The following is a 26420-nucleotide window of genomic DNA, read 5'->3' as shown; positions in this document are numbered from 1 at the left end:
TTATTAAATAATCTGTTTATTGTAGGGCTTTCACAAAGGGAAAAAAAAAAAAGACAAAGCACCCAAGTAGAAAGAATAAAAATGTATTTTCCTTCAGGTTTTAGACTGACACAGCAAGTACAAATCCTTTAGTGTGAGCACTTTGTGGCAATTTGGAAATGGAACAAAGCCCTAGTGAACGAGCGGACGGTACAAGACAATCATGACAGCTGCTTCTGCAGGTCTTCAACTCACAAGCTGGCTCTAGCCTTGGCTATCATGGTAAAAAAACCCCTCCTCCAGTCAGGGCTAGCAGAGGGAAGGGAAGGAAGGATGGGCAGGAGCTCTCAAGAGTCAAAGAGTGCAGGCCCCTTCTGGGAAATGTTCCTTCATCAGCCAGTCTCAAGTAGGCAGGACTGGGTGAGCTTTCAAGACCACAGGAATTGTTTGCCCTGCCAATGTATCTTCACAGTAAGTTGGAACCCAGTACTGTCTGCAGTCCTCCTGTAACAGGTACAGAAGTGACCCACAACTGGAAAATGCCAGATGAAAGGAAAAAAAACAAAAGAAAAGGTCAATTCAGCAGTTTAAAACATTTTTTTGGTATGGTACCTGCCTTTCTTTTATGATATGCATAGAGAACCTGATCTACCACTAAAGGAACATGCAGCATGATTTGCATAAATAAGCCAAATTGGGCTCTGAAGTGGAGAAACTCTGTTCAAGTGGATTAAATGGCCCCATTTGTGAGGGAATGATCCTTACGAACCACAGTTCCCAAACATACACACGGAAGGGACATGTAACAGTGGTCTTGGCAGCTTTGGCAATAGAAATTGTCTTGGATAGCATCTGCACGGTCTCCAGCAACTTCTATCCTCTGCAAACCACCACAAATCCAAAGGCCTGTTTGGTCCAGAGTAAGGAAGTGTCTCTGAAGTCTCAACGTTGCCAAATCTTGCTTAGAGAAGAGTGGGATGCACTGAATCTGTAACAGGATGGGTAAGTCTAGAAGAAGCCATCATAGAACTATCAAATGCCACAGTGATTTAACTTTTAATTAAAATTAACCCATTATGTCCAAACCCCCTCTGAGAAGCTTACATAGAAATCCCATAGAACATTTTTTTATTTGGGGTAACTCTAGAAACAGCTTCTAATCCAGTATCTACGTGGAAAAGTCAGTTCTCTTCCACTTCTGCTAGCTCTCTTCTTGTGCTAATGGCCCAGAAAATAAAAGGCAGTCCCATCCTGGGAAGTTATTTCTGAAGGCCTGCACCTGAAGCAAATTAAAAGAAATCTTTACACTGGAACTTCAAGTGTTGATTTTCAAAGTCTACGGCTGCAGCTTGGCTGTGATACAGGCGCTGCAACCCTTTCCTTGGAAAGGAATGGTCAAAAAATGAAAAATCACAGCAGACTGCATCAGTGAAAGCCAATCTCTCATGAATACCACCTCAAGCAAGGCAAAAAAGTGTCAGTAAGGGATAAAAAACCCCCAAAACTTATGGCTCGCTATCATGTTAAGAGTTGCCTGCAACAAGGCTCTCTCTGCAGGCTGAGGGTGCACCCATCTGTTTGCTGAGGGTTGTGCGTTTAGTCAGTTCCAGCTTTTGCTTATTTTGCTTGTCACCTTTAAGTCACAGGCATTGAAGTAGAAAACATCACCAAGTCCAGAAACTATTCTGACTATCAAGGGCACAGGGAAGGAGAAAAAGTAAATGGACAGGGCACTTTGGAGGAAGAAATAAAGGATACTAAAACCTAGGTTTAAAAAGCTCTTTCAAAAGCAGTACTAAATAAAAGGTTGTGACTGGAAAGCAAAGAATACAGTAGACACCTAGAGAGTGATGGCAGATTTCAAGGTCTTTGCTCTAACAAGGATCTGGCACCACCTTGATGCCAACTGTTACATCTCACCCCATCAGTAGCTACTGGATCAACAGTGGGAAAATTGACTCCTGAGTCAGTGAGATCTTCACAGGAAGACAGGAGGGTTGGAATTTAGCTAAGGGAGATATCTGAGCACAGGTGAGCTCACATCTGTCACACACAGTGCTTAACAGTGAGGAGACTGAGGAAAAATCTCTGATTCTAGTTAATTAGTCTTTGGTGAAGCCCAATCAAGGCAAAAACATGGATGATGCCCACTGGCTGAGGAGAGTCCCCATTAAGTCACACAAACAAATTCAGCAGAACAGGTTAGATTTATCTAAAATCTTGGAAGCCTCGAAGGAAGAACTCCACACTGAAACTGAACAAGGAGAGAAATGGATCTGGGAAAGGGCAGCTGGGTGTGTAGGCTATGCTGTAAACCAGAGTATAACGTTGTGGCATTGCTTGGAAGCTTCTAGGAGTTAAGCCAGGGGTGCCTGAGACACTCTGCTGCTGTAGCTCGTTTCTCTGGGATCAGCTCCAGCATAGGGAGTAAGAAGTCTGTGAATGCAGCTGCCTCATCTTGGGACCACTCGTATTTTTCCACCAACACTTCAAAAAGGCCCCAGGGCTTCAGTTTGGTGATGTGCTTCAGATCACCTGAAACCCCAAGACAAACGGGTTAAGTGCAAGACATGGGAACAGGGCAGCTCAATAAAGGTGGCTGAACAGCCAAACATGACCAAGTGAGCTCAAGAGACTGTGCAAAGGAAATACAAAGTGCTAGGGCACGCTGAAGGGACAAGTCAGTTATATTCAACCCCCTTTTCTATCTGCTTCAGAAGCCTGTTATAGAAATGTACTTCCTCAAAGGGTTCTTTTTTCACCCCCTGCTATTTCAGCTCTCCTATCAGCAAATATTTACTTCATTAAGTTACCAATTATGCTGCTTGACATGACAGATAAACTGTGCCACTGATTCTGGAATACATGCAATGCATGGAGCACTGTTTGAGAAATCAGTACACTACTAATAAAGAAGGGGTTGTTTTTATAAAAAGAATTAATAAACTAGATCAAAACCTAATTTTTTGACTCAATACATTTCTGGGGTACTCAGGACTTTTATGATAATGTTCTGTGTTCTAAGCAACATGGCTCATGATGCCAGGCACTATTTAAGGTGCCTGGCATGCCAGAAATGGAGTCAGGCTGTCTAGAAAAGCCTTCAAAAGTGAGTCCCCACCTCTAGCTGACAGAGATCAGCTAAATAAAACCACATCAAGTTTGACAAAACATCTACTGTGCTGTTTTTCTACCTGCTGCATTTGACCTACACCAAGATGCTGAGCACTGGGGTGTAGGATACTTTTAGGAGTAAGACAAGAATGCCTTACATTTAGCTGCAGTTTTACTGATAAAGCATTTCATAAAACAAAGGAAAGACTTAAAGATGCATCTTTGCTGGCATCTATTTCTAACTGGCATTTCCAGCAAGATACTTCTGTGTATTTGGGGCAAAGGATGAGGAGATAAGTGATATTTGCTTTGTTTCCTTTTACCTTTTTTGGTGAAAAACTCCTTGGAATATTTTCCTGCCAAAATGAGCTTGCGAGGTATTTTCCCCAGAAGTTCTATGATCAATGCAATATGATCTGCATGTGAAAAATAAAAAAAAACCAAACACAAAAAGACAATGAGATTCATCCACACAAAACATCTCTATGCTATTTTCATGCTCTGGGATATAAGGATAAAGACATTATCCCTTAAAAATTACTTTGGAGATGCACCTGAAACAAGATTACACTAAGCAGCAACAAAGACAAGAGGAAAGAGGAAAACAAAGATGGGCAATTTGAGGCACAATTGGTTTGAGACACAAGATAGAGAATCCAGAGCAAGAGGAATGCAAAACACCAGAACAAGAACATGGACTTCATTGCACAGTGTTTTACTGCAGAGGCTTGAGCACAGTTGCTGCTGATTTGGGTAAATGATCTTTTTGCAAGGAGCTTTTGCATTGTAAATTTGTAAGAGAAGGCTCATTTTGAAGGGGCAACCGTTGGATTTCAAGTCCCATTTTAAAAAGGAAAAACGGAGACAAACAGACCTTCATCTCGTGAGTAATCTTCCCCAGAGTGAGGCTCGAACAGATAGTCCCCTGTTGCCAACTCAAAGGCCTAAACAAACAGAAATGAGCACATTAAATCACTTCAAAACACTCTAAGATGTGCTGTAGGTTGACTCTGCAAATCTCTGTGGGCCAGAAGCAAAGCAGTGGGAAAGAATAACCTGCAAAACTCTGTAAACAGCTGTAATCTTAAATACTCCGTTACAGCCTAAAATGTGCTGTGACTTTGCAACACTTCAAAAATTGCATTAAAAACGTCATAGGCACACCTAGGATGAATTTTGGGTGCAGGACCACCAGTTAACCACAAAGTTAAGGTATTTCACATGCTTAGCCTTTGCTCTTCCTCACCAGAGTTTTGCAAAAATAACACCATGTCCAAACTATAGTTTCTAGGGTTGGATATTTTTAGTTTGTTTTGTTTGCTTGGAGTTTTTTGGGATTCTTCCCTCTCCCCAGTTTTCATTTGTTTTTCAAACAGTTAATCTCTGAACATCTGTCTGTAGAGACGAAAACACATTTTAAATGAGAAAAACATCTGCACTCATTTCAACTCACCACTTCTAAATTCTGTAACACATTCACCCTTTATATATTTCACTTGTACTCTGACCTTCTGTATTCTCAGTTTTCTTTATGACCTGCTAGTGCCAAACAGTTGAATCAGGCACACTGTGTAATTCTGGCCACATGCTCTGCAGAGAAAACATGACCCTACTGCATTTTCTTTTACCACATTCATCAAAATCCCAACTTATTTTCCAAGACAGCAAAAATGTCTATTTTCCAAACTTAAATTATAAAAACCAAGCTTTGGTTTGTAGAAAACACAGAATGGAGACAATGAAGGGGCACATGCAGTAACTGGCTTGACTGATTTCTTTTCATTGCCACATTCTACATTTGCCAGCTGTTACAGGAACAGCTTCAGCCTCATCTCAGCATTACTCAGATTAAACATTGATTCCAAACCTGCAGAGGATGATTAAAATTAGAAATTATACTGAAGGCACTTGTGAAACAATGCTAGATGCAGCAGAAAGGCTTCTTTTTTAATATAAAAAGATATTGCATCCAGAATTGCCTGGTTGTCTTGTTTTTCCAAAGAGCACGATGGCAAAGTGCAATCATACTTGAAATCTGCTGATGCTGGACAACGAAACTTTCAAAAGGAAAGCCACATGTGGAGAAAAAAAGATAAATAAAAAAACAACTCTGGTGTGGAAACATATTATTCAGCAAGTCTGGGAGTTGAGTGAACACTTGTAAGGGTTTCTTGCCAGCAGCTCAGAGGGCAGAGCACAGAGGAGGAACATCCCCAGCTGGCAGAACTCACCATGCAGGCCGTGCTCCAGATGTCAGCAGGGGTGTTGTACCCCGACCCTATCAACACCTCCAGGGACCGGTACTGTCTTGTCTGGATGTCTTCAGTGAAATGCTTGTGCTGAAGAGAAGAAATATTTTACTAAACAGCTAAAGACTGCTTAGAAAAGGAGAATCAACAACCTGGAAGGCCAGAGTAGATCAAAGCTCATTGCTGTTACATTTCAGCTACATTTTACATCCTTGTTAACTATTTCCTTATATTCCTGCAAGTGCTGTTCAAATGTTCTACACGAGATACTCCTCCTCAAGTGAAGCAGTCCAGCAACTTAGAGGAAAGCAAGCCACAAAAATCGAACAAAGGAAGACTCTGCAGCATCTCCTACCCAGTCCTGGCAGACAGGCCATGGTCCAGCTACCTTAAAGCAGATAAGCAACAGCAATGTGAGAAATCACCTTGCCAGGCACTGCAAGCCTGACTGCAACTCTGAATTGAGACTCATCCCTCCCAACAGATCTGAAGTAATTTGCCATTTTAGAAGCCAAGTAAAAAGAGACAGTTCATCTATTTGAAATGTCAAACATTTGAAAGCAGCACAGCACAACCATCAAAGAATAAATCTTGGGAGCTTTATTGTGTGAGTCTCTTTCATATGCTCGTGAATGCACTGAAATGGTCTGACAAGCTACAGAACCAGCACATCAGAGCAATTGTTTGCAACTTTCTCAGTCTCCAGGAGAGCTACAAACTCCTTCAGCAGTTTCACATGAGCAGATTTCTACACACTGTAATGTGACATGGGTCACAGCCCTATTAAAAGGAATCAATACCAGTGAGGCACCCAAAGCATGGACTGAAATTTCGTGTTTAGAGGACCATTTCTTCCTTTGTGTCCTTGCTTCCCCCTCTTTTTTCCCTCTCATAGTTTCAAACTTTCACAGCCAGGTCTAAGGATCTGTTTTACAGATTATTTTCCATCTTGGCAAACTGACTGAATCTGCAGGTTTAAACAGTCAATGTGAAAAGACTAAACTTACCACCCAGCAGGCGTTTCCTAGGTCAGCTATCTTCACTTTGAGCTTATCTGCATTCTTGGGCTCAAGAGGATTAAGAAGGAAATTCCCAGCAGCTGATTTTCCTAGAGGCAATGTGTACAACAGCTGATTAAAGCTACATAAGCAGTGTCACCATCTGTCACCCAAATCCTATCAATCTCTACCCAGCCAGGAAGTTTTTCTTATGGATCAGAACTGCTCCCTCCCTGATGCTTGGGTATAAAAATGAGCATCACTCTGCACTAGCAACAACATCATTAAGACCCAACTGGTGTCATTAAGCAGAAGGATAAATGAGCATATGCAAGAGTGACTATTTCCCAGCATTTTTTGCACAGCCTGTCTGTATTTTAAAAAAACCCTGTTGAAATAAGGGCATTGCCAGAAACAAAACAAGCCTCACAACCCCCCTTAAGCCTTCCTAAATCTTTGAAGGAAGAGTCCCCATTGTTACAGCATCTTTCTGACATACCCATCACTCACTGCTGCAACACAATTACAAGAGTTAAAGGATATATTGGAAAAATTGAATCACACGATGGAGAGTAAAAGTATTAAGTCACTAAATGACATCCAGCTGTACCTTTAAAGCTAAAATTTGGGAGAGTTCAAAGCTGGAAATTTGGAAGAGGGCTGTGAGAAGCAAAAGATGTCAGTAACCTAGCAAAGGCATCCAGCAAAGTACAGTTCAAGTTTCAAAATCTAAATTTCTCTTGTTACTTTTCATCCATATAACTCCCCTAGTGGTACTCTGGCAAGAAAATGCTGGAATACTTTTTAAAATAAGTACAAATGGTAGCTTTACCCTCCTTCTCCAAGCAGATATGTATCACCTGGCACGGACACAAAGAGGCAAAATTGGACAATTTTACCAATTCACATTTTTAACATATACACACCTGGAATGTGTTTAAATTGCTGTACACTACTTCATGTCTTATTTTCTCCTAAGCCTACAAGACACATTTTTTCCACTCTGAAGAAAATCATATTCAAATAAAAGGATTAAAGAAGTTGGGGTTTTTTTCCCTACACTGTATAAGCTTTGTTTCAGGCTGCATTTTCAGTTCTGGGAAAACATTTACCCATCTTGAGTAACTGAGAGAAGTTATCTTTGCTCTGTATTAAGAACCAAACTGTCAGAACACACTGAACAGTACCAATCCCTTAATTTAACAGCAAGTGACAATCTGTAGACTTAATGAATATCACATAAGCAACACCTGATTCAACAGAGGAAATGTTCCTCCACTGAAAACCAAATGTACAGGTGTTTTTAAAAAGTAGGAATACTTAGGCATTCAAAAGTCAAAACTGAAGCACAACTACAACTAGCAGCTACAAACAGCAAAAGTCTTGGAGTATGATTGTCAGGTTAATTACTCCTGGCAGGAAAAGTCTCAAACAGGTGGTTCTGATTACTTCAGCCTAAAAAATGCACATTTCTATTAATATGATGAAGTGTTGGAAAGGAATCTCCCACATCAAGGAGCCCTTTCTTACAAGGTTCTTCTTATACCTTTGTTGTCTGTTGGGCTGTTATTCTCATTCTCATCCTCTGAAGGGATCTCTGTCCTGATACTTTCCTGAAAATTGTTCATCTGCTCACTGAATGCCTGCTGTTCGTTGGACGTGGGCTGACACACCATGGAATCCTCTGGGGCCAAGGGCACAAACGAGTCCGACATTGCTTCTTGAGGCCTGTTCTCTGAGTCACTGTTGTGCTGAGTGTAATTACAGCTATGGAAGTTCTCAGCCTTCTGTGTGTGAGGGTGATTGCCACAGTCATTGGCATTGTGAAGGTCGTCCTCGAGTCGCACAGACCCTTCATTCCCAGAGTTTGTGAAGTCCGTCACTGGGATCACTCCGTTGCAGTTGATTTCTCTTGCACGTTTTTCCACGCTGCTTTCCATGAGATTAGATTGCTCCTGTCCAAGGGTTTGTGCTGGAAGAGGGGGAAAATGAGAATGTAGCAGAATATGTCTTAATAAATAGCTGGAAGCTGTTCAAGGGGGCAGTCTAAATGTAACTGAACACAGTAATTCATTAATTTCGTAACAGGAGATTTCCCAGTCTCATTAGAAGGACAGAACCCAATGCAAACAGGTGAAACGACAACAGCCACCTCTGCTAAAGGTACTCCCTCCTCATACCTACAAGGAAATGGACAACACTGTCCATTCCATGTTGGCAATGCTTTAGGCCCATACCTGGCTTTTTGCTGACATTTTCCTCTGGTGGACTGACTTTTATGAGCATTTCCAGAGGGGTCTGAGCTTCTTCCTCTTCTTCAGGTTGTGTCTGCCCAGGGTTTGCTTCCTTCTCCATTTCCTCTATCTCTTGCATTCGCTTCTCCAACAACTCAGCCTGTCGTTTCTGCTTCTTTTTCAACTTCTTTTTCTTATTCTTTGACATTTTGTCAGCCTACACAGAAGCAAGCAGAGAAATTGGACTTAACATTTTATACTTCAATAAATTTAAAATGCACCAAGGTTTAATTTATCTTAGAGCTGAGGAAGCAGTCTGTGATGAAAATGCTGGAGATAGCTCCTCTCCCAGATAAAAAGCAGCTATTCTGGGTTTTGAACCACTTGTCTATGGCTTTTATCAGTGCATTTTTGCCCTGACCTGAAAAACCTACATTATTCTCCAAGTGAGGGATCTCAGACTCCATAAAACAGTCACTTTCAGAACAGACCTTGAGATCACCACAAGGACTCCTTGTTCTGGTGATAAATGAGCCAATACTATTCACAAGTCCGAGACAGCGTTGAACCTGATGCCTATGCCAAACACAAATCACATTTTTTCTTCTGATATGAGATTGCTTTCTCTTAATGCTGACTGGATTATGAAACAATGCAAGAGATACTATCAGTAGATGCATACTTACAGATGAAAGCTATTACACTTACTGGTTTTGGCTGTGGTGCAGTGCTCACTGAAAGGGAAAGGAAGATCAGTAAATCAGTATGGCTATATTCAAAAGCTGCAACTGCATTCTGATGTTAAGGTACATTTCTCCTAGGTGGTTTGTTAACAACATTTTAATGATATCAGCAAATGTGATTTTGAAGGCTCATTTCTCTACAAAAACACAGCAATTAAAAAAAAAAGATAAAAACATTAAATGAGCAAATGCATTATTCAATTTTCAGACAGGAGACTTGCTTGACTGATATCAAAGACTTAAACTTCCTGTCACGTAGCTTCATTTACTGCATGTATTATGCATCCTACCCAAACGAAAATGCAAATCAAAGCATTAAAATACCAAACTTCAGGGAGCTTCCTTAAGCTAAGATATGCTATGATCAGTTCAGCTCAATGTTGGTGTTGTAAAATTATGACTGACAGAGCCTTCCAACACACACTACAGTGGTTTTTGAGAAGTACACATTGCTACAGATGGATATTCTGAGGAGGAACACAAGGAATAAAAGGAAATTTGCCCTCAGATCTTTAGGAGTGTTTGCATGCCAAGGAAGCTGTTTCTGTTGCAGTTTTTCAGACTTCTGCAAATGGACAACAGGTAAATCATCTTGTTGAAACTCTCGTCAAATCCATTTCCAGCATCATGCAATGAAAGGCAATAAACTTTAGAAGGAAATGTGAGAAGTATTTTGCCACATTTTCACTCCAGTTCTATACTGAGTGCATCAATGTTGTGCTACGTAAGACTGACTTCACCAGTGCCAGATTAGTTGTTGTTAAAAGCAGGTGCCAGTGTGCATTTATCCTCCCTCTTGTTTTCTTACACAAAATGCCTTCCCAGTCATCCCTGAGTTACAATTCATGACTAATTTCACAATTTACACTCAGCTTTTCAAAGGTTACTTGCATTATTGCTCCACTGTACTCAGGAAGTTTTTCTTAGTGATGATATGGGGGTATGTGGGGGAAATAGCATCCATTTTCAGAGGAAAAAAAAAAAGAAAAAAGGCAAATCACCTGCAGAGCCAGATGGTGGGGGAGCCCCAGATCTCTGCCACTCTGTTGCCTCTGCAGCCAGCCTGCGAATGTACTGGTCATTCACACACAGCAGGATGTTCTCAGGTTTTATATCTGTGTGAATGATTCGACACTTTGTATGCAAGTAATCCAGACCCTGAAGAACCTGCAGGCAAGTGAGAAGGAAGTCAACCATGAGACAATCTAATTGAGAGCAAAGTGAAAATGCATAAGTGCCTAGGGTGGCCAGTGAACCTGAAAGGGTTTGTGTGTTTGAGAATACTCCAGGTTAGAGCTGATGTGATCAGTGGTTACTACTGAGTTCCACAAAAAAAAGAGATTTGCATACAGATTGTAGCTACCATTTGGAAATACTCTATTTACCCTCATAACTTAACTTACCACAGGGGAAAATCTAATTTTAATATTCTACAATGAAATTACACTTTCCTCCTTCCCCTGCACCTCCCATGTAGAAAGGTGTTTCTTCTTAGGCAACCACCCAGTAGGGAGAACCAGTTTCTCTTGCTCTTCCCATCATTAAGCACTTTGCTTACTGTGACAGCTTTAAAAAAATACTTCACTTATGAGAAATGATTGAGGTAAGAAGAGGTTAAAAGCAAAAACCATCATGGTTTAAGTGTCAGAAAACCACGATCTGCAGCAGAAGGGGCTTGCAGTAGAGAAAGGAAGTATTAACCCAAGAATATTTTGCTGCATGAGTGGACCAGGGATTTTTAACTTTTGTTTCCTTGGATCTGAGAAAGATTAATGAAAGAGTTTTAATTGGGTCAAGGGGAGGAGTGCAGTCAGAACTGGAACTTACCTGTTTGATGATTTTTTTGACACAAGGGAGCGGAAGACCCTGATAATTTGACTTGATGATCCACTTCAGGAGATGATGCCCTAGAACTTCAAACACCATACAGATATCTGAAACTGAATCAAGGAAAAACCCAGACATCCAGACCCAAGGAGCCCTGAATTCCCAGGACTGAGGATCGAAAGAAATCCATACCACTTGGGCACTTTATGTTAAAGAACCCTAATCCTGTTCTGACACAGCTTGGAAAAGCTGCCTTCCTCAACAGCATCATCCTACACAACAGTGCCATTATCTAAAATAAAATTAAAAAAAAAATACAGAGGATGGAGCTGCACAATGGTCCTACTGCAGCAGCAGCAATCTCCTGCTTTGAGTGGAAGCCAGTTGCACAAATGGACATTAGTATTTCTGTATGTTTTGGAACAGCCTATGCTTTTGCCCCAGGCAAAACTCAATGCCAGATCTTTTTGTACCAGCATTACCTGAAAAGATAATAAAATTTCCATTTCGTAAGTAATCTTCAGAACAATTAAGTCACTCTTTCTTTGCCCTCCTTTGCCTCTTTACCAGCAAAACAAACTTTTGACAAGCCTGGATTTCAACTTTACTTGTATGATCTGCTTTTTAGCTCTAAGATCTCAACAGCTACAGTCACTCCAGAGACATATTCAGTACAATGCCCTTGTTTTAGAAGCCAAATGTCTACAAGTTTATTAGGCTGCTTTTCATCTACATTGGCAGAAAGCATACATTTCACAGGAGTGGAAGAAATACAAGCTCAAATCAACATTTACTCAGAAAAAAAGTTAGAGAAAATGCATTATGAGTCTACTGCTTATAATCTACAGCTCAATTCTCTCAAGCAGCCCAGCAATTCTCACTGAAATGAAATTTAAGCTATCTCAAAGTGAAAACAATGCACAAAAGTCCAACTTTCAAATTTTAAGGATCCATTATTAGGACTTGCTACAAATCACTGCCTATGAGAAGGCTGTTCCCAAAACTACAGGCCACTGTCAAAGCAATACACCTCAAACATCCTAACAACGTTGATAAATTACAAAGTAAGGTGTTTCCATAACTAGATACCAAGCTTATTTTCAAGTTATAGATGGCTCATTCACTATTCTCAGCTACTGATTTTAACATGCTATTCTGCTTTACTGAAATAACAGGTTATTAGCAGGCTGCTTGCAAAATTGAGGGGTTGAGATAGATGGGCTCTTCTACCTCGAAGGTACCTCTGACACAGCCACTCAGGCCTGATTCACAAATTGGTGGCAGAACATTAAAAGCACAACCAAGCCGTGCTGACACAAATTACGCCAGACTGAATCATCGCTCTGGATCCGAGCTCAGCAGGCAGTTTTGAGGCAGATCCTTCTACAGCAGCTTTCCTTGGGCAGGGAAAGGGATGCCTGGGCATTGCTTGCCAAAACAGGACAGCTGCCCAAGCAACTCCCATCTTTCTGCAATTCTTGGCTTTTATTCCACAAAAGGATACGGGAACCATTCACTCCTGAAATCTTGAAGTCATCTAATAACTGAACGACTCTCTCTTTGCTTGGATCATTTGGATCACTGTTCCGGACCTGCAGAGAAAGAGGTTATTTTGAAATCAGATCCACTGCACTGTTTGGTTCCCACACAAATTCTGGATGATCTGGAAATGTCAAGCACGTGACAAATGTAAACTCCCCAAAATGGAAAAAAAGAGTAAAATAAAATTGAGCCCAACTCAAGCACTCACCGATTTCAGCAACTTGATTTCATCCAGTGCTGTTTCTGTGTAGTGCTCTGCACTCTTCACCACCTTCATTGCCACAAATCTCCTCCCTCTGTGCACACATGGCAAGTAAATTGGGAACCGTTAATGCTCATAAAAAGAACTTATTCTCCAGGATTATCCCAATTCTTTTGCATGCAAGAGAGCTTATTTAATGCATCATGGTAAAATAGGGTTTAAACACTCAAAGACTGTCTTTGAGTCTTTTTTAAAAAAAAGATGCATGTTAGTCATTTCTCAAAATATGGAATAATAGGTCAGAGGCTGCTGAACACAACTCTTCCCACAGATACGGTTTGTCCTGTTAATTCCCTCCCACGCACTTGCATGAACAATATCAGGAGAAATTTCTGTGCTAGGATGTGGACAGCTAATACTTTGTGCTTTTATCTAAAAGCATGTTTTCTGCTCAGGTTTGTGCATTCCTGCCTGGAACACCAGCTGGAGCAGGAACACTTACTGGATGTCCCAAGCCAGCCACACGGTGGAGAAGTGGCCCCATCCAAGCTTCCGAATCACGTGGTAGCGTCCATTGAAGAGATCTCCTATTTTCACAAGGTGGTAACCCCCTGGAAAAACACAAGAAGCAGAGAGGTGTGTGGAACAAGCATCACAATCACGGCAGCATCACAAAATATTTCCTATTTTCCAGTCTGCTAGGCTGACCACCTTTGGAAAACACAGGTTGTGATGGTAACAGAATCTTGCAGCTAAATATCAGCATTGCTTTTGCATGCTCTGACCCTGTAACATGAAAGAGGTACTGCAGCCAAGATCCCAAAAGTTTTCCTTGCAATTTTCCTGACCGAAAGGCTCTCTGCCACTGAAAACAGGAAAGTCTCCTCTGCACCCTTCATATCTCTCAAGCTGCTGACTATACAAGGTGATTCCATCACAGAAGCAAAAACATGAAAAGCCAAAGATGGAACTGGCAGAAAACAGAACAAAGAGAAGAAATTGTGATTTGGTGCTTTCATTTGCCCTATATTTAGTTGCTACTCAGAGAAACAGAGGAAGGCTATTTGCAGAAACAAATTTTTCTGAAGAATAGATATCAAGATAATGATCTGATCTTCAAAAGAAAACCAAAGAATATGAAAAGGATTTGAAAGTGTCCTTTTTACAATGAAAATACAAAAAGAATTAAATGCCTACTTTCTTTATCAATATTGAAAGCCCACTGGTACAGAGAAAAAGTTAACAGCTTTCAACTTATGCATTAAAAACAGCTCTGCAACTTAAATCTTGACTGATAACAGAGGGAAACTTGGAGACCACTTTCTCCATTTCATGTTGGCTTGAAAAATGTTATTATCATGCAGTTTCAAAACACCCAATATAAGAGGGAGTCTATTTTCATTCTCTACAGCAAATGGGAAATGGAGGGAATTCCCTGATTGCATTGAAAATCCTGCATCTTAAACAGACAAGTGCTCACCTTTACAGTAATCATTTGGATCCTCTTGCTCATCATCATCTGATCCCAGGATTTCCTCCTCTTGCTCTGGAAGATCATTCTCGGAATGGGCAGCAGGGCCCCGGTGCTGCGTGTCAGGTCTGAAAGAGAACACACTGCATGTCTCACACACATTACTCCTCAAGTCTGCAGCTTCCACAGCATACGAGGGACTGCTGAGGATGGAGGAGATGCAATATTCAGCCTTCAGAAAAGCTATTCACATTTCAGTGCTTTTATTTCTAAGCTAGGATTAAAGTGGACAGAACTAATTTTTTTGTATACTAGCGAGAAATGCACCTTAATGCCCTAGACCCACTTTTTTAGTGGAACCAAGAAAAGTCCAGACAAGACAGAGAGTTAAAAGTTTAGTGAACCCACCAAAATATTAGCCTCTGAACCTCTTCTCTGCTTTTCATTCAGTGAGAACTCTTCTAAAGCAGGTTTATATTTTATTTGTTATCCTAGGTAAAACTTGAAAATTTAAATGTTGATGGATTTTATTTTAAAGACTAACATCAATTAGTTTTTACTCTTTCGGACAAAAAAAGTTAACCAGTGTTTTAGAACTTGTGGCCCTTTGTTCCTTTCACATTCAAGGTCAAACAAATATTTGACAGTCCTTCTGCTTCTATCACTTTAGAACACTAGAGCCCCTAATCTTGGCATTTATTTCTCCTGTTCTCAAGGGGCAGGCTGCATTTTTAGTTCATCTCTTTACTCAAGATCCAAAGTTTATTACAGTTGTCTGAACTACAGAGAGCGAGAGGACGCAGAGCAGATGTTCAGTAAACCCTCCTGAGAGCTTGTGATTGCAGAGGGATTGGAATCAGGCACTAAGGTGGTGGAGGTTTTTCACTCCCACATTCATAAATAAAAGCATTCATTTTAGGTGTTTAACTTTTCACCAAACGTGCTACTCTTGAGTTCTTGCTTGTGAAGGCCGTGTCAGCAAAGGCCACCTCCGTGCTCTCGCACACTCAGGCTGTGCTCCCCAAATAAAACATCTCCCATGTCTCAGCTCCTTCATGGCATCACACTGATCACAGCCAATCAGCTCATGAAAGAGTAACACCAAAATCAGGTAATTTATTTGCTTTACAAAGCATTACAGGGAACGATTACGTGCCTACAAAGATTCAAGATCCTTCTGTACAAAGCAAACACTTATAATGAAAACAGTGCCTACAAGACCATTTGCTTTGGCAGGATTTAAGGGCAAAGTACTGCAAGATAGCAACATAAAGTTTTCTTTCTTTAGAAGCATGAGATATTAAAAAAAGCTGGAATTGTCCAAAGAAGTGGGGAGCAAACTTCATTGCAGCAGTGACACAGAAGCACAAGATAACATTCTTTACATCGAGTTCCTCGGCAGTGAATTAGCGGAAGTTTCTTGTATTGAAACTATTGTTGCAGGGAAGTAGCAGATAACACCGGTGCCTTCCAGCACCCTCTTTCAAATTCAGCTCATTTTGCTCCAAGAAAGAGGAACTGCCCACCCAGTGGAAATGCCAGCAACATATGCAGGCCCTCAGATGCAGTTTTCACATCTTAGACCTGAGCTGGAGTCTTGCACATCGTACCAACTCGTCTTAATCCATGGGGGAAATGTAGTATTTCCATTTGGAATAGTCATACAGTAGAATGAATGTTCAGCACTGACCTACTACACATGCACTCTGCTGAGATTTCACACATTAAATACACTGCTAACACATTCAAACTACAGCCATCTTAAACATCATAAAAAGGGAGAAATCTTGCATTCCAATCTGATGATGACCAAATTTGTAGCTACTTAAAAATCCACAACTGAAGTTCATTTAAGCAAGGAAGAGCCACAAAGGTCATTCCAGGCACAACCCATCACCAGACACTTACTTTCAGTCTGTTGTCAGTAAGTCCTCCTGACTTTTTAAATTCAGGAACAGCTTAGTGGTCTCAAACCATAAACCAAAGACTGCCAAGCTAATGAGACTTTTATTAACAACCCTGCAGCTTGATCCAGCCCCGAGATATTTAGCATTTAGACTTTTTAGTGACTGAATTATAAGTTGGGTGTAGGAAGAAGCAAACCTGCAGTAGGGGATGCAGAAAGTCTTAAACTTTAAAATTGCTGCATTCCTTTGGGGACAACTGAGATACAAATAAAGTCATGCATTATCCCCAAATTAAGAGCAGGCATCAAAGGCAAGAAATAGCCATGGACAGAATGGTTGAAGGGGAGATTAGATGCTCATAGACTACAAATCCTATAGACAGGGTAAAGAGAACAGGAACTGGACAGAAAGATTTTAAGCCAGAAACCTCACACATAGCGTGAGTAGTAAAGAGTAATTCTCCCCAGTGCTGCTTCAGGATTTTCACTTTTTTAACTGCACAGGATGTAGGGGATTAAAAAGGACTCAAAAGAAAATTCCCCTTAAGTGGCAGTGATGCAGACAGACACATCACGCCACTCTGCAGTCCCAGTGCTTCTCAATAATAGCAATTTCATGCATCGAGGAAGAAGTTACTGGAAGCACTAAAGCCCATTCTCCTGGAAGCTTTCTGTGCCCCTTCTAAGGGGCTGGCAAATCCTGCTGCTGGCAGTCTCACACACGACACACCCTGGAGTCTGCAGCTGAGTCTTTCATGGGGATCCAAAAGCGTTTCACTTCTACATTAGAAGCTATGATACCAAGTAATGTAAGAAAGCCGTATTCAGGTCACAGACATCTCTACAGTGCTATTTCCTTTATGAAATCACCTCCAAAATACATCCCATTCCTTTGCCTCCCTGTGAAAATTTGTTTGATGTTATTACACACCACCCTCTTCTTCCCCTGAAATGACCATGTCAGCCAAAGATACAGATTAAGACAAAATTAATCAGTGCAGAATATGTGTTAATACCTAATGATATACAAAATGATATACAAAAGCACAAACCTCGTCTGCCTGCTTTGCTCACAAAGACAGTACTCTAAAAGGCACAAAAGGCTTAAAAGAGAGCAGAAAAATCCATACCCAGTATTTAAAGATGACAGCTGAAACAGCTGTTATCAAAATTGCAAAATGCAGATAAAGTACATAAAAATTCTATACTAAATGATTGTTTACACATTAAAAAACAAGTGTTCTAGGATACTTTTTTTTTACAGCCACCTCTGATCTACAGAAGAACACCATGATCACCTTTTCCTTTTGCTCTCTCATTCTGCTAATTAATCATCAGAATAAACTGGATCTGCAGGGTCTCTCTACAACTATATAGCAATATTTTACTTAATAAAAACAACATGGAACAGCAAAGCTAAGGCAAAATGCTAGGTCTTCTATGGAATTCATGTGAATCCACATCTACAGAGACCCTCCCAAAAGTCCCTATTCCCTGAAGAACTGCAAATTCACAAGACAAAAATTAGAGAGGGGCACCTACCTGCAAGAAGCACGGCCTCCCATGGATAAAAATATTCCCGAAGACAGCCCAATAGTTTTCGAAAAAGCCATCAAAAATCAGACACCACAGTGTTGGGGAAGGAGGGGGACATCAGCAGCAGGCAGAGGGGCTGGTTCTCCTCAAATGCAGCAAAGCTTTGTGCAAGAGTGAAGGAGAAGAGGGATTTGCCTCCAGCACCCAGCTGCAGCTGCCCAGCACTGCATTGCAGGTGAAGGGCCGTGCAGCAAGGCTGGGGCTTTGCTCTCAGCTGATCTTCCTGCAAATTCAGTCGTGGCAGGGGGGTGAGCATAAAGACTCATCCCCTCCTCTTGATGTCTACATGCCTCTTCTTCCCTCTAATGAAATTAGAAATTCAGGCAGATACTTTGTTTCATCTTCCTGAACTAGCCGGTTTTATTTGCCTATTCAATAGCCCAGTGGATTCAAAGCTGGGATGAAGACAAGGATCATGGTAATTGTTGACAGAGCAACCCTTTTGATAGAGGAATTCCAGCACAATCACGCAGCAGGGAACGGGCGTTCAAAGGAAAAATGAATTTTCTGAAGTGATTCCACACCTCCCCTTCCAAAGTTACAAGAAAAACTTATCCTTTATGCTTAAAATGACAAAACAAGCAGAAGGAGTCAAATCTTCTTTAAAAAGTTGAACTGAGTATTTTTCACAGCAGCGGGCAATTAACATCATCCTCCAACAACGTACAATTCCCAGTCATTTCCGGTGCCTGTTTATCCTGCTGGTTTATGTAAGTGATAGGGGAAACAAGTCAGCAACATGACATAGCAAGTAACAATGTAGAAATTTCTCTCCTAGGGAAGACTATTAGTGAAAGACACACTGAAGCTGCCCCTGCACTTTTAAAGCAAGAGGTTTAAAGAACCTCTTTAATATTTTCACCTTAAAAGTTCTCAGAAGTCTGAATATGCTTTTAATAGTTTAGCATTGCCAAACCTCTTCATATTAAAAAGGTGCTAAAAATATTCAAAATTTTCCACTGTAGACAAGATTTTGCTCCATGTTGACTGAAGATATCTCCCAACCCCTGCAATGCACAGCAGGGATGGTAAAGAGTTATTTGCAGGAGCTAAGATTTGAGTCACTCACTTGTTCCTTACAGAAGGTGTTAAAGTTGGAAAAACACTGTGGAATTCTCCTGCCAGTTTTCAATGATATCACTTATCTGGTCCACACACTAAAAGTAAGGTAAAAAATGATTAAGAAATCTCAGCCACACAATGTGGGTTCTTATGGATTTGCAGTGAAGAAAGGGTGCCCTCTATAAATTACCCGACACACAGCCAAGTCCCCACCCTCAACCTCACCATCAAACTCTGAGCGTGTTTTCTCTGCTCCAATAACTTACATTAAAAAAAACAAACAACCACTTGAAAGGAGGTGTTTGGTTCTCTTATTCAAGAGTATTAAGAGTGACTTCAAAACTCTATTTTGGACAGAAAAGATGTACTCTTCCTTGTCCCTAAAACAGCAGGAATATTGTCCATGCTACCTAATGACTTGCCTTAAATAAATACAAAAACAGACTCCTTCCATCCTCAAGCAAGGAAGGCAACATACTTTTAGGCCAAATCATTTCTGTCACACCCATCATCCTTAAATACATACTAACAAAAAAAGATACTCTCCTTACTCCTCTCTCTCCCTCTCCGTTTGCCTCTCCCTTGATATCTGCAAAGATGACGCCCATCTGCAGGAAACTGAGGGGAAATGCTTTCCTAATTTTAAGTCGCCTGCAACACAGTCTTTATAAACAGTGTCATCCCTTATTGGTGAGCTCAAATTACACACATGAAACGCCCCCAAGCAGAACTCAATTCAGTGAATGCAGGACAAATGACGAATCCAGCTCCCACTGTAGGCACCACAGATAAAGGTACTGCAAACACACCCCACGACTCTTCTTTCCACCTTAACCATCCAGTCAATGACTTCCTGGGCTCTGCACCCACTACAGCAAGATCTCACTTAAGGATTCTGTGTCTTCATTCGAGAAAAAGCTCCATATGGCATGGTGAAAAGCCAGGATTTAAAATCCCCCTCCCATTTTCACATCTGTGCAATGGAGACAATGTCTCTTTAAGGAAGAATGCTCGCAGGCTGCATCTCATTACTATTTCTTAGTGTGCCTGTAATTTCCAGATCATGTTAAGACACATTTAGTGAGAATGAGTGCTGCTGGTGCCAGCCTCCAGCGTGCTCACACACAGATCTGCTGGCAAACCTCATGCTCAATGAATATGGTAACTGATTACACACAACTTTCAGGACGAATCCAGGTCTGAAATGATGAAAGTGTTTCCCTGCTTGTACGCAGCTGACCTTTCTGCTCAAGAAATTCCACCTCTTTTGGGGGAATTATAAATCACAGATGGTGGGGGACTTAGGAGTGTACAATCCACGTTATTTTGTGATTATTGCAACTTATTCACTGTTGCATCCCTATTTTTCTGAGTAAATAACTGGTGTTTTCTGCCAATAGGGCAGATCCACAATACTTGCTGCTATAGAGCACTCATCCCAGAGCTACAAGAATACCCCTGTCAAGAGCTTAAAACAAGACTGGAGATGGTCAAGCATTTAGTTTTTAAATAACAGCACTCAGAGGCACCAAGACATACTTTTGATTAGCAGATCTGTGGGAGCTCAGTTTGAAGACAAGTACTGGCTTTCACATGAGAACAGTATTAAAACAAAATAACAGGCAATCAAGTTTCTTGCTTCCCATCCCCACTCCCCCACACAAGCACTTAACAAGCTGTTTGTAGAACTGTCTGCTATTCCAGCTATCACAAACCAAGGAACTTCCATGGAAACCAGCAGATTTCAGTTGTGTCCTGTCATGGTCTGATAATCACTTCTGTATTTGAATGAAAAAATTACAAGGGCAATGCATTCTGACTCTACCTTAAACTTTATATTCAAAATACTTAAGGAAGACAAGTGAGGAAAACATAATCCAGGATCCTGATCCCAGGCAAAGCTTTGAATATTGAGGGAGAACCTGAGAGAGCTGTCAGAACTCTGGGGCTCCTCAAAGACAGAAGTGATACAATACAAAAACAAGCTGGAAACTATCAGATCCTATTAAGAATTTTCTTCTGCCCAGACTGCACAGATGGAAAAACCACCAACTGTGTCTCTCTTCAGAGCAATTTTAGAGAGGAGGAAGAAGTGAAGCTTCACTACATGGCAAGAGTCTTGCCAGAGATTTTCAGGTAATGATAATCTTGTAAACCCAGCTGATGATCTCCTGTTAGCCTGCTCTGCTTCCTAAACAGACACCACCTTCTGCACCAGGGCATTACAACGTTCCCAGCACACCCGTGCAGGGACACCTGCAGAGCACAAAGCAGGGCTGAAAGGCTGAACTGTTGGCACACCCATCACACCTTCCTCCTGGCACATCCCCATCCTGGACAGCTCATGAAACATCAGAACACAGAGAATTATCTTTGCAATTCCATAGAATACAAGGAAAACTAGTAAAAGAAATGTTCCCAGGAAAGCACTGAAAATAATGAATATTGCAAGCATTTGGGAAGAAGTGGGGAGAAAGCAAGACTGCTAACTTAGCTTTGCCACTGCTTCCCTGCAGGAATAGAGGGAGACAGAGGATCTATTCAAAGTCCTGTGAAAAAATACCTCCCACTCAGTAAAGCCTGTAAGAAATGATTAAATTCACCAGTGCAGGCAGAATTAGCAGAAAGAAATTCAGATCATGCACATTTTCCAGAACAAGCCACATACCTTATGGCTACCACTACTTTTGTAGATATTCATGCTTACAGTAATAAAATGCTCTGCCTTGAAGCACAATTGGTTCAATATCCCTTACATAGAACTAGTGGTTTTATACATGAATAGGCCAGCTTTTCCTGAAACGAACACTGAATTGATGAAATGGCATTATCATTTGGGTTTGCTACTGAAACAGCCACCATGTACATATTATACAGACCTGTAGCCTAGTTCTATGTAGTACAGTTATTTTCTTCATTACAGAGAAATGAGCTGTAATATACAAATTTTTCTTCAGTCTCTTGCCTGTTTCTTTAACTGCTTTGAATCTGGATGGGTGCTTCAGACTAGTTTTTAAATTCTGGCTCTTAATCTCAGTAGTAACTAAAGGAGTAATTTTCTCCTAGGACAAAGAAAACAGTTTGCACTTCTAAGGCCTTGCAACACAAAACATAGACAGAAAAAACCCACAGTATTTTACTAGCAGTTATGATCTAACAGTCACAAGTGCCCAATTTCATTACAAATTGTCAAAGACATCCGTAAAGTACAACTGTATTTGTATTTTAGTTCAAACAGAAGCTTGTATTTTCAAACAGGAGCACAGTTCTGAAGTAAACACCAGATTTGCCTTGTGTATTAGGCTTTTACTCACACAGTGCACTTTTACAGAGTATGGTAATGAAGAAGGAATTCTCTGGAGGAATTTCTCCATGGAAAGGGTTGTTAAACATTGGAAAGGGCTGCCCTGGGAGGTGGTGGAGTCACCATCCCAGGAGATATTCCAGAAACACCTGGAAGTGGCACTCAGTGCCCCAGTCTGGTTGACAAGGTGGGGAGTGGTCACAGGTTGGACTCAATGATCTTGGAGGGCTTTTATGACCTCAATGATTCTATGAACATGAATCTCTTCCAAACGCAAGCTGACAGAAGCTGTGCTTCAGCATCACTTCTGAACAAGAGTTAACTCGAAGCAACCTTCCCATGCAAACAGCACTCGGGGTCTTCAAAAAAACCCAGCTGATGATCTCCTGTTAGCCTGCTCTGCTTCCTAAACAGACACCACCTTCTGCACCAGGGCATTACAACGTTCCCAGCACACCCGTGCAGGGACACCTGCAGAGCACAAAGCAGGGCTGAAAGGCTGAACTGTTGGCACACCCATCACACCTTCCTCCTGGCACATCCCCATCCTGGACAGCTCATGAAACATCAGAACACAGAGAAATATCTTTGCAATTCCATAGAATACAAGGAAAACTAGTAAAAGAAATGTTCCCAGGAAAGCACTGCGCATTTCCCTCCTCAGGAGCAGGGCAAGTATTACATCCAACACATCTGTCCACTATGATGAACTCCAAAGACACAGTAACTGCTCCAAAGAACTGCAAAAGCCTTGTCAAAAATGCAGAATTGGGCAAAACCCAACTACCTGAATGCACCTCATCAGATACTGCTGTCTGGAGAGTTTACAGTTGAAGTTACTAAAGCTCTGGTATGAAAAAATACTTGCAAGCCTACAGGCTCCTTTTTTAAAAACAGGTTTTTTTGAGTGCCTTTGGGAATCAACTGACTGTGAGCACCCAGGATGTTCACACCTCAAGAAATGATAAAATTAATACATTTCATTCTTCCCCAGATAACTTTTGGAAAAGCTACCTTTGGGCAGCAACACAATCTGCAGGAACCTACCTACAAAACTTTTGTTAGTAACTACTTCTGGCATGCAGATCTGACATTCTTAACACTAAGGAAAAGGCCTCTCATTTACCAAAAATAGATTAAAGCAATTTTAATTCTAATTCCTTGCCTTTTCAATGGAAAATAAGTGAAATTAAGAAACTGATAACAGTGCTTCACTCAAGGCCACAAAGCAATCAGTGACAGTCAATATGAGAACTCAGGATCTCCCTGTATCTCAGCTTGTCTTTTGTCCCTTCAGGGCATTCACCTGTCACTGTCCCTGCCCTGCTCCTCAGTTCTTACAGAAATGGGACCTGAACAAAGGTACACAGCCAGGACATCCTCCCAGCCTGACAGTGGCAGAAATGGAACCACCAAGCAGGCAAGGCAAGTAGAAGCTTCCTGAGCAAACATTTGAGGCAGCTGGCTTAATGAATCTTCCAGGTTACCAAAAAATTTGGGGTAGTTTTATTGGATTGGGAAAATACAGTTAACTCACCTTCAGAACTCCGAGAAACTCTGCCTGCTCTTTTTCTATGGAAGAGAGTCAGGATAAATGCATTCTCTACTTCATTGATGTAAAATTAAACTTTTAAGACAGGAAGGAATGAAAGAAATAGGATCATCTTGAATTTGCAGAAAATTAAGAAAGTGGCTGATGTTCATATAGGAATATATATTCATTTCAAAAATATATATTGATTTCCTATAAAAAAGTTTACACACAGAACCATAATTAATATTTCCAAGGTGGTTCTGTAAATCATCAGTTTAGACTGGTCTTGTCTGAACCAAACATGCAGCAATGTTAACTACTGGATGATGAAACAAATAAGTAACTTTCCAGTTTCCTTTAACCTTTCCAAGTGGTTTCTTTTGTTCTGTTTTGAGTGATATTGGATTTATAGGTAAACTTAAAGCAGGTGTAGCTCATTTCTAAAATGAAAGATATTTTTAATTGTTTTAAATCCCTTCAGAACATTCTCTGCATTTTTATACTTACTCATAATAATTCATAATGCTGAATTAAACCTTTTAAAATCATTGTTTCATGCCTTTTACTGCAAATGTATAGAAAAAGTATATTACAGGAAAAAATTTCATGTGTGACCTAAACTATCATGGAACATCAGATATTAAAAGCACATTCCATGTGGTTTCAAGTATAGATTTTACGAAACAACCCAGTTAAGCCTATTTTAGAAGATTTAACTAGAGCAGCTTTGTATTTAAATAGAATAAATACAGTGGAACTGTACCTAAAGTTAGAGGCTGACACTTTTAGTTGCACAGCATAAAGCACGTGCAAGCTTTTTTAATTTCTGAGGTACAATCCAATAAACTTATGGTACCAGAGAATAGAGCTGAAGCATGCAGTGTAAGAATATAAACACAGCATTTGACAAACAGCATGGCTCTGCACTCCAATCAAGGTTAGTGGCAAAATCAAGAGCTAACCAGCAGTGCATTTAACCTGTCCTGAATATGTGGTTAAAAAAAGATTTATAAAAAACCCCTAACGTGCCAGCTCTGAAGTTATCACTCAGCAACCTCAAAATCTACACAGAAATCAGTTTTCCCAGCTACACTGTGGACTTTATTGGCAGAATCAGTATTGCTGGTCTGCAGCTAGCGATGGAAAAAAACCCCCATAGCACATACAGGATTAAAGAATGGATTATTCATACAGAAATTAGAGAAGGAGGAAAGCATTTCAAAAACTGACCTAATGCTACCTTCAAGAAATACCAGGAGCATGTACAGAATAGCATGGAACCATAACACACATCTCCCAAATACTTTGGTTAAGGCTCCTCACTCTTCAAAAGCCCAATCTCAAAACCACTGACTCTTGGCTGGAGGCAACAAGAAAAAAATATTTTAAATCCCTGTGATGTGTCTGAGGAAGTGATTGAGAAAGCATTACTCTAGGCCTAAAGAAAAAACCCTCCAACTCCCACCTCCAGTGCCTTAGCCTTACTTACTATCTTTGGTTCCTGGACCCCTTTGAGTAAAAAACATCCTGAGGCACCAGAGATTTTATAGAAATAAGCTGCATTTTATGGAGCACACAGAACCAGCTCCAGGATTTACATCACCTTTTTCTAGAAAGGAATCCACGAGCAGCACTGAACACAGCGCTTAGTGCAGCCTTGCTGAAAGCCATTGTTTAGTATTTACTTGAGTTCTTTTAATTTTTACATCTGCCTCCAAAAGTTCCCCACACATAAAGACTCGTGACATTCCTGCGGTAGGAGAGAAGCCACACGAGAGCATCAAAGTTAAAGAACGAAGTAAACAACACACCACGGCATTCTTTTGGCAGGATTTAAGAAAAAAAAAAACCAAAAAACACCTCAGGGGGAAAGAAAGTCAACAGAAGCTGGTTACTGAAGTGCCCCGGGGACGGCAGAGAGGGGACGCTGACAACTCCCGCCGGGGTACAACCCACGGCCAAGGGGAGATTGCAAGGGCAGACCACCACCCGGAGCCCAGTCCCTAAGCACTACCACAACTCCATGGTCGGGCTTTGGGGACAAGCAGGGAAGGCAGAGGCTCCCGTTCCCCGTCCAGCCCAAGAAGCCGTGACCGGACCCGGAGAGGGGCCGGCAGCCAGAGCTGGGCGGCAAAACGGCCGCCCCCGGCCACGCGCTGCGCCGGCTCCGCTGCTGCCCGCGCCCGAAACGTGCGCTCGGTTAACTCTCGTTAAAAACCCGCCCAGCCCCGGGGGCTCGCACATTCCCCCAGCGCCGAGCGCCCTCCGGGCCGCCGGGCTCGGCAGCCCCTTCTCCGCGGGGAGGGCCGGGGGGGAACAAAGAGGCGGCGGTGCCGGCGGGAGATGCCGCCTGAAGGGAGCCGCGGCCGCACTTACTTCCTCTGGGCCTTGTCCTTCTTGGCTTTGGTCCGCTTCTTCCGGGCCTGCAGCGCCAGCACTGAGGGAGAGAAGGAGAAAGAGGCGTGAAGGGCGGCGAGCCCTGCGGGGGCCCCGCGGGGCGATGGAGGCCGCGCCGCGCTCACCTTTCCGCTCCATGGCCGCCACCGCCGGCGGCCCCGGGCGCCTGCGCTGCGCCCGCCGGGCTGGGCACGCGCGGCTCGGCCGCGCGGAGCCGCCGCCTCCCGGCCCGGACCCACCCCTGCCCCCGCCCGCCTCGCGC

At 41.7% G+C, this 26420-nt stretch overlaps 1 protein-coding gene across 3 annotated transcripts; it reads right to left on the bottom strand.

The window, feature by feature from the left end:
* Positions 1-67: 67 nt before the first annotated feature.
* Positions 68-26360, bottom strand: SRPK1 (SRSF protein kinase 1). Of its 3 annotated transcripts, none has more exons than XM_068995913.1 (16): positions 26284-26360; positions 26138-26198; positions 14369-14487; positions 13391-13499; positions 12895-12982; positions 12649-12736; positions 11145-11251; positions 10319-10484; positions 9283-9308; positions 8578-8791; positions 7887-8312; positions 6350-6450; positions 5325-5432; positions 3968-4037; positions 3417-3509; positions 68-2514 (listed from the first exon to the last, which is right to left on the bottom strand). In XM_068995913.1, the coding sequence occupies exons 1-16, from the start codon at positions 26294-26296 to the stop codon at positions 2330-2332; spliced, it is 1974 nt and encodes a 657-aa protein (XP_068852014.1). In that variant the 5' UTR covers positions 26297-26360; the 3' UTR covers positions 68-2329. The 3 variants fall into 3 exon arrangements, with proteins under 3 accessions (XP_068852014.1, XP_068852016.1, XP_068852015.1); XM_068995915.1 differs by lacking the exon at positions 26284-26360 and adding an exon at positions 25365-25511 and having other exon boundaries at positions 26138-26195; XM_068995914.1 differs by lacking the exons at positions 26138-26198; positions 26284-26360 and adding an exon at positions 17808-18514.
* Between the last annotated feature and the right edge of the window lie 60 nt (positions 26361-26420).

Source organism: Aphelocoma coerulescens, chromosome 26, assembly GCF_041296385.1.
Source record: "Aphelocoma coerulescens isolate FSJ_1873_10779 chromosome 26, UR_Acoe_1.0, whole genome shotgun sequence".
Classification (NCBI taxonomy): Eukaryota; Metazoa; Chordata; class Aves; order Passeriformes; family Corvidae; genus Aphelocoma; species Aphelocoma coerulescens.
The sequence above is the reverse complement of the archived record's forward strand: the minus strand, read 5'-3'. Positions and strand labels throughout refer to the sequence as shown.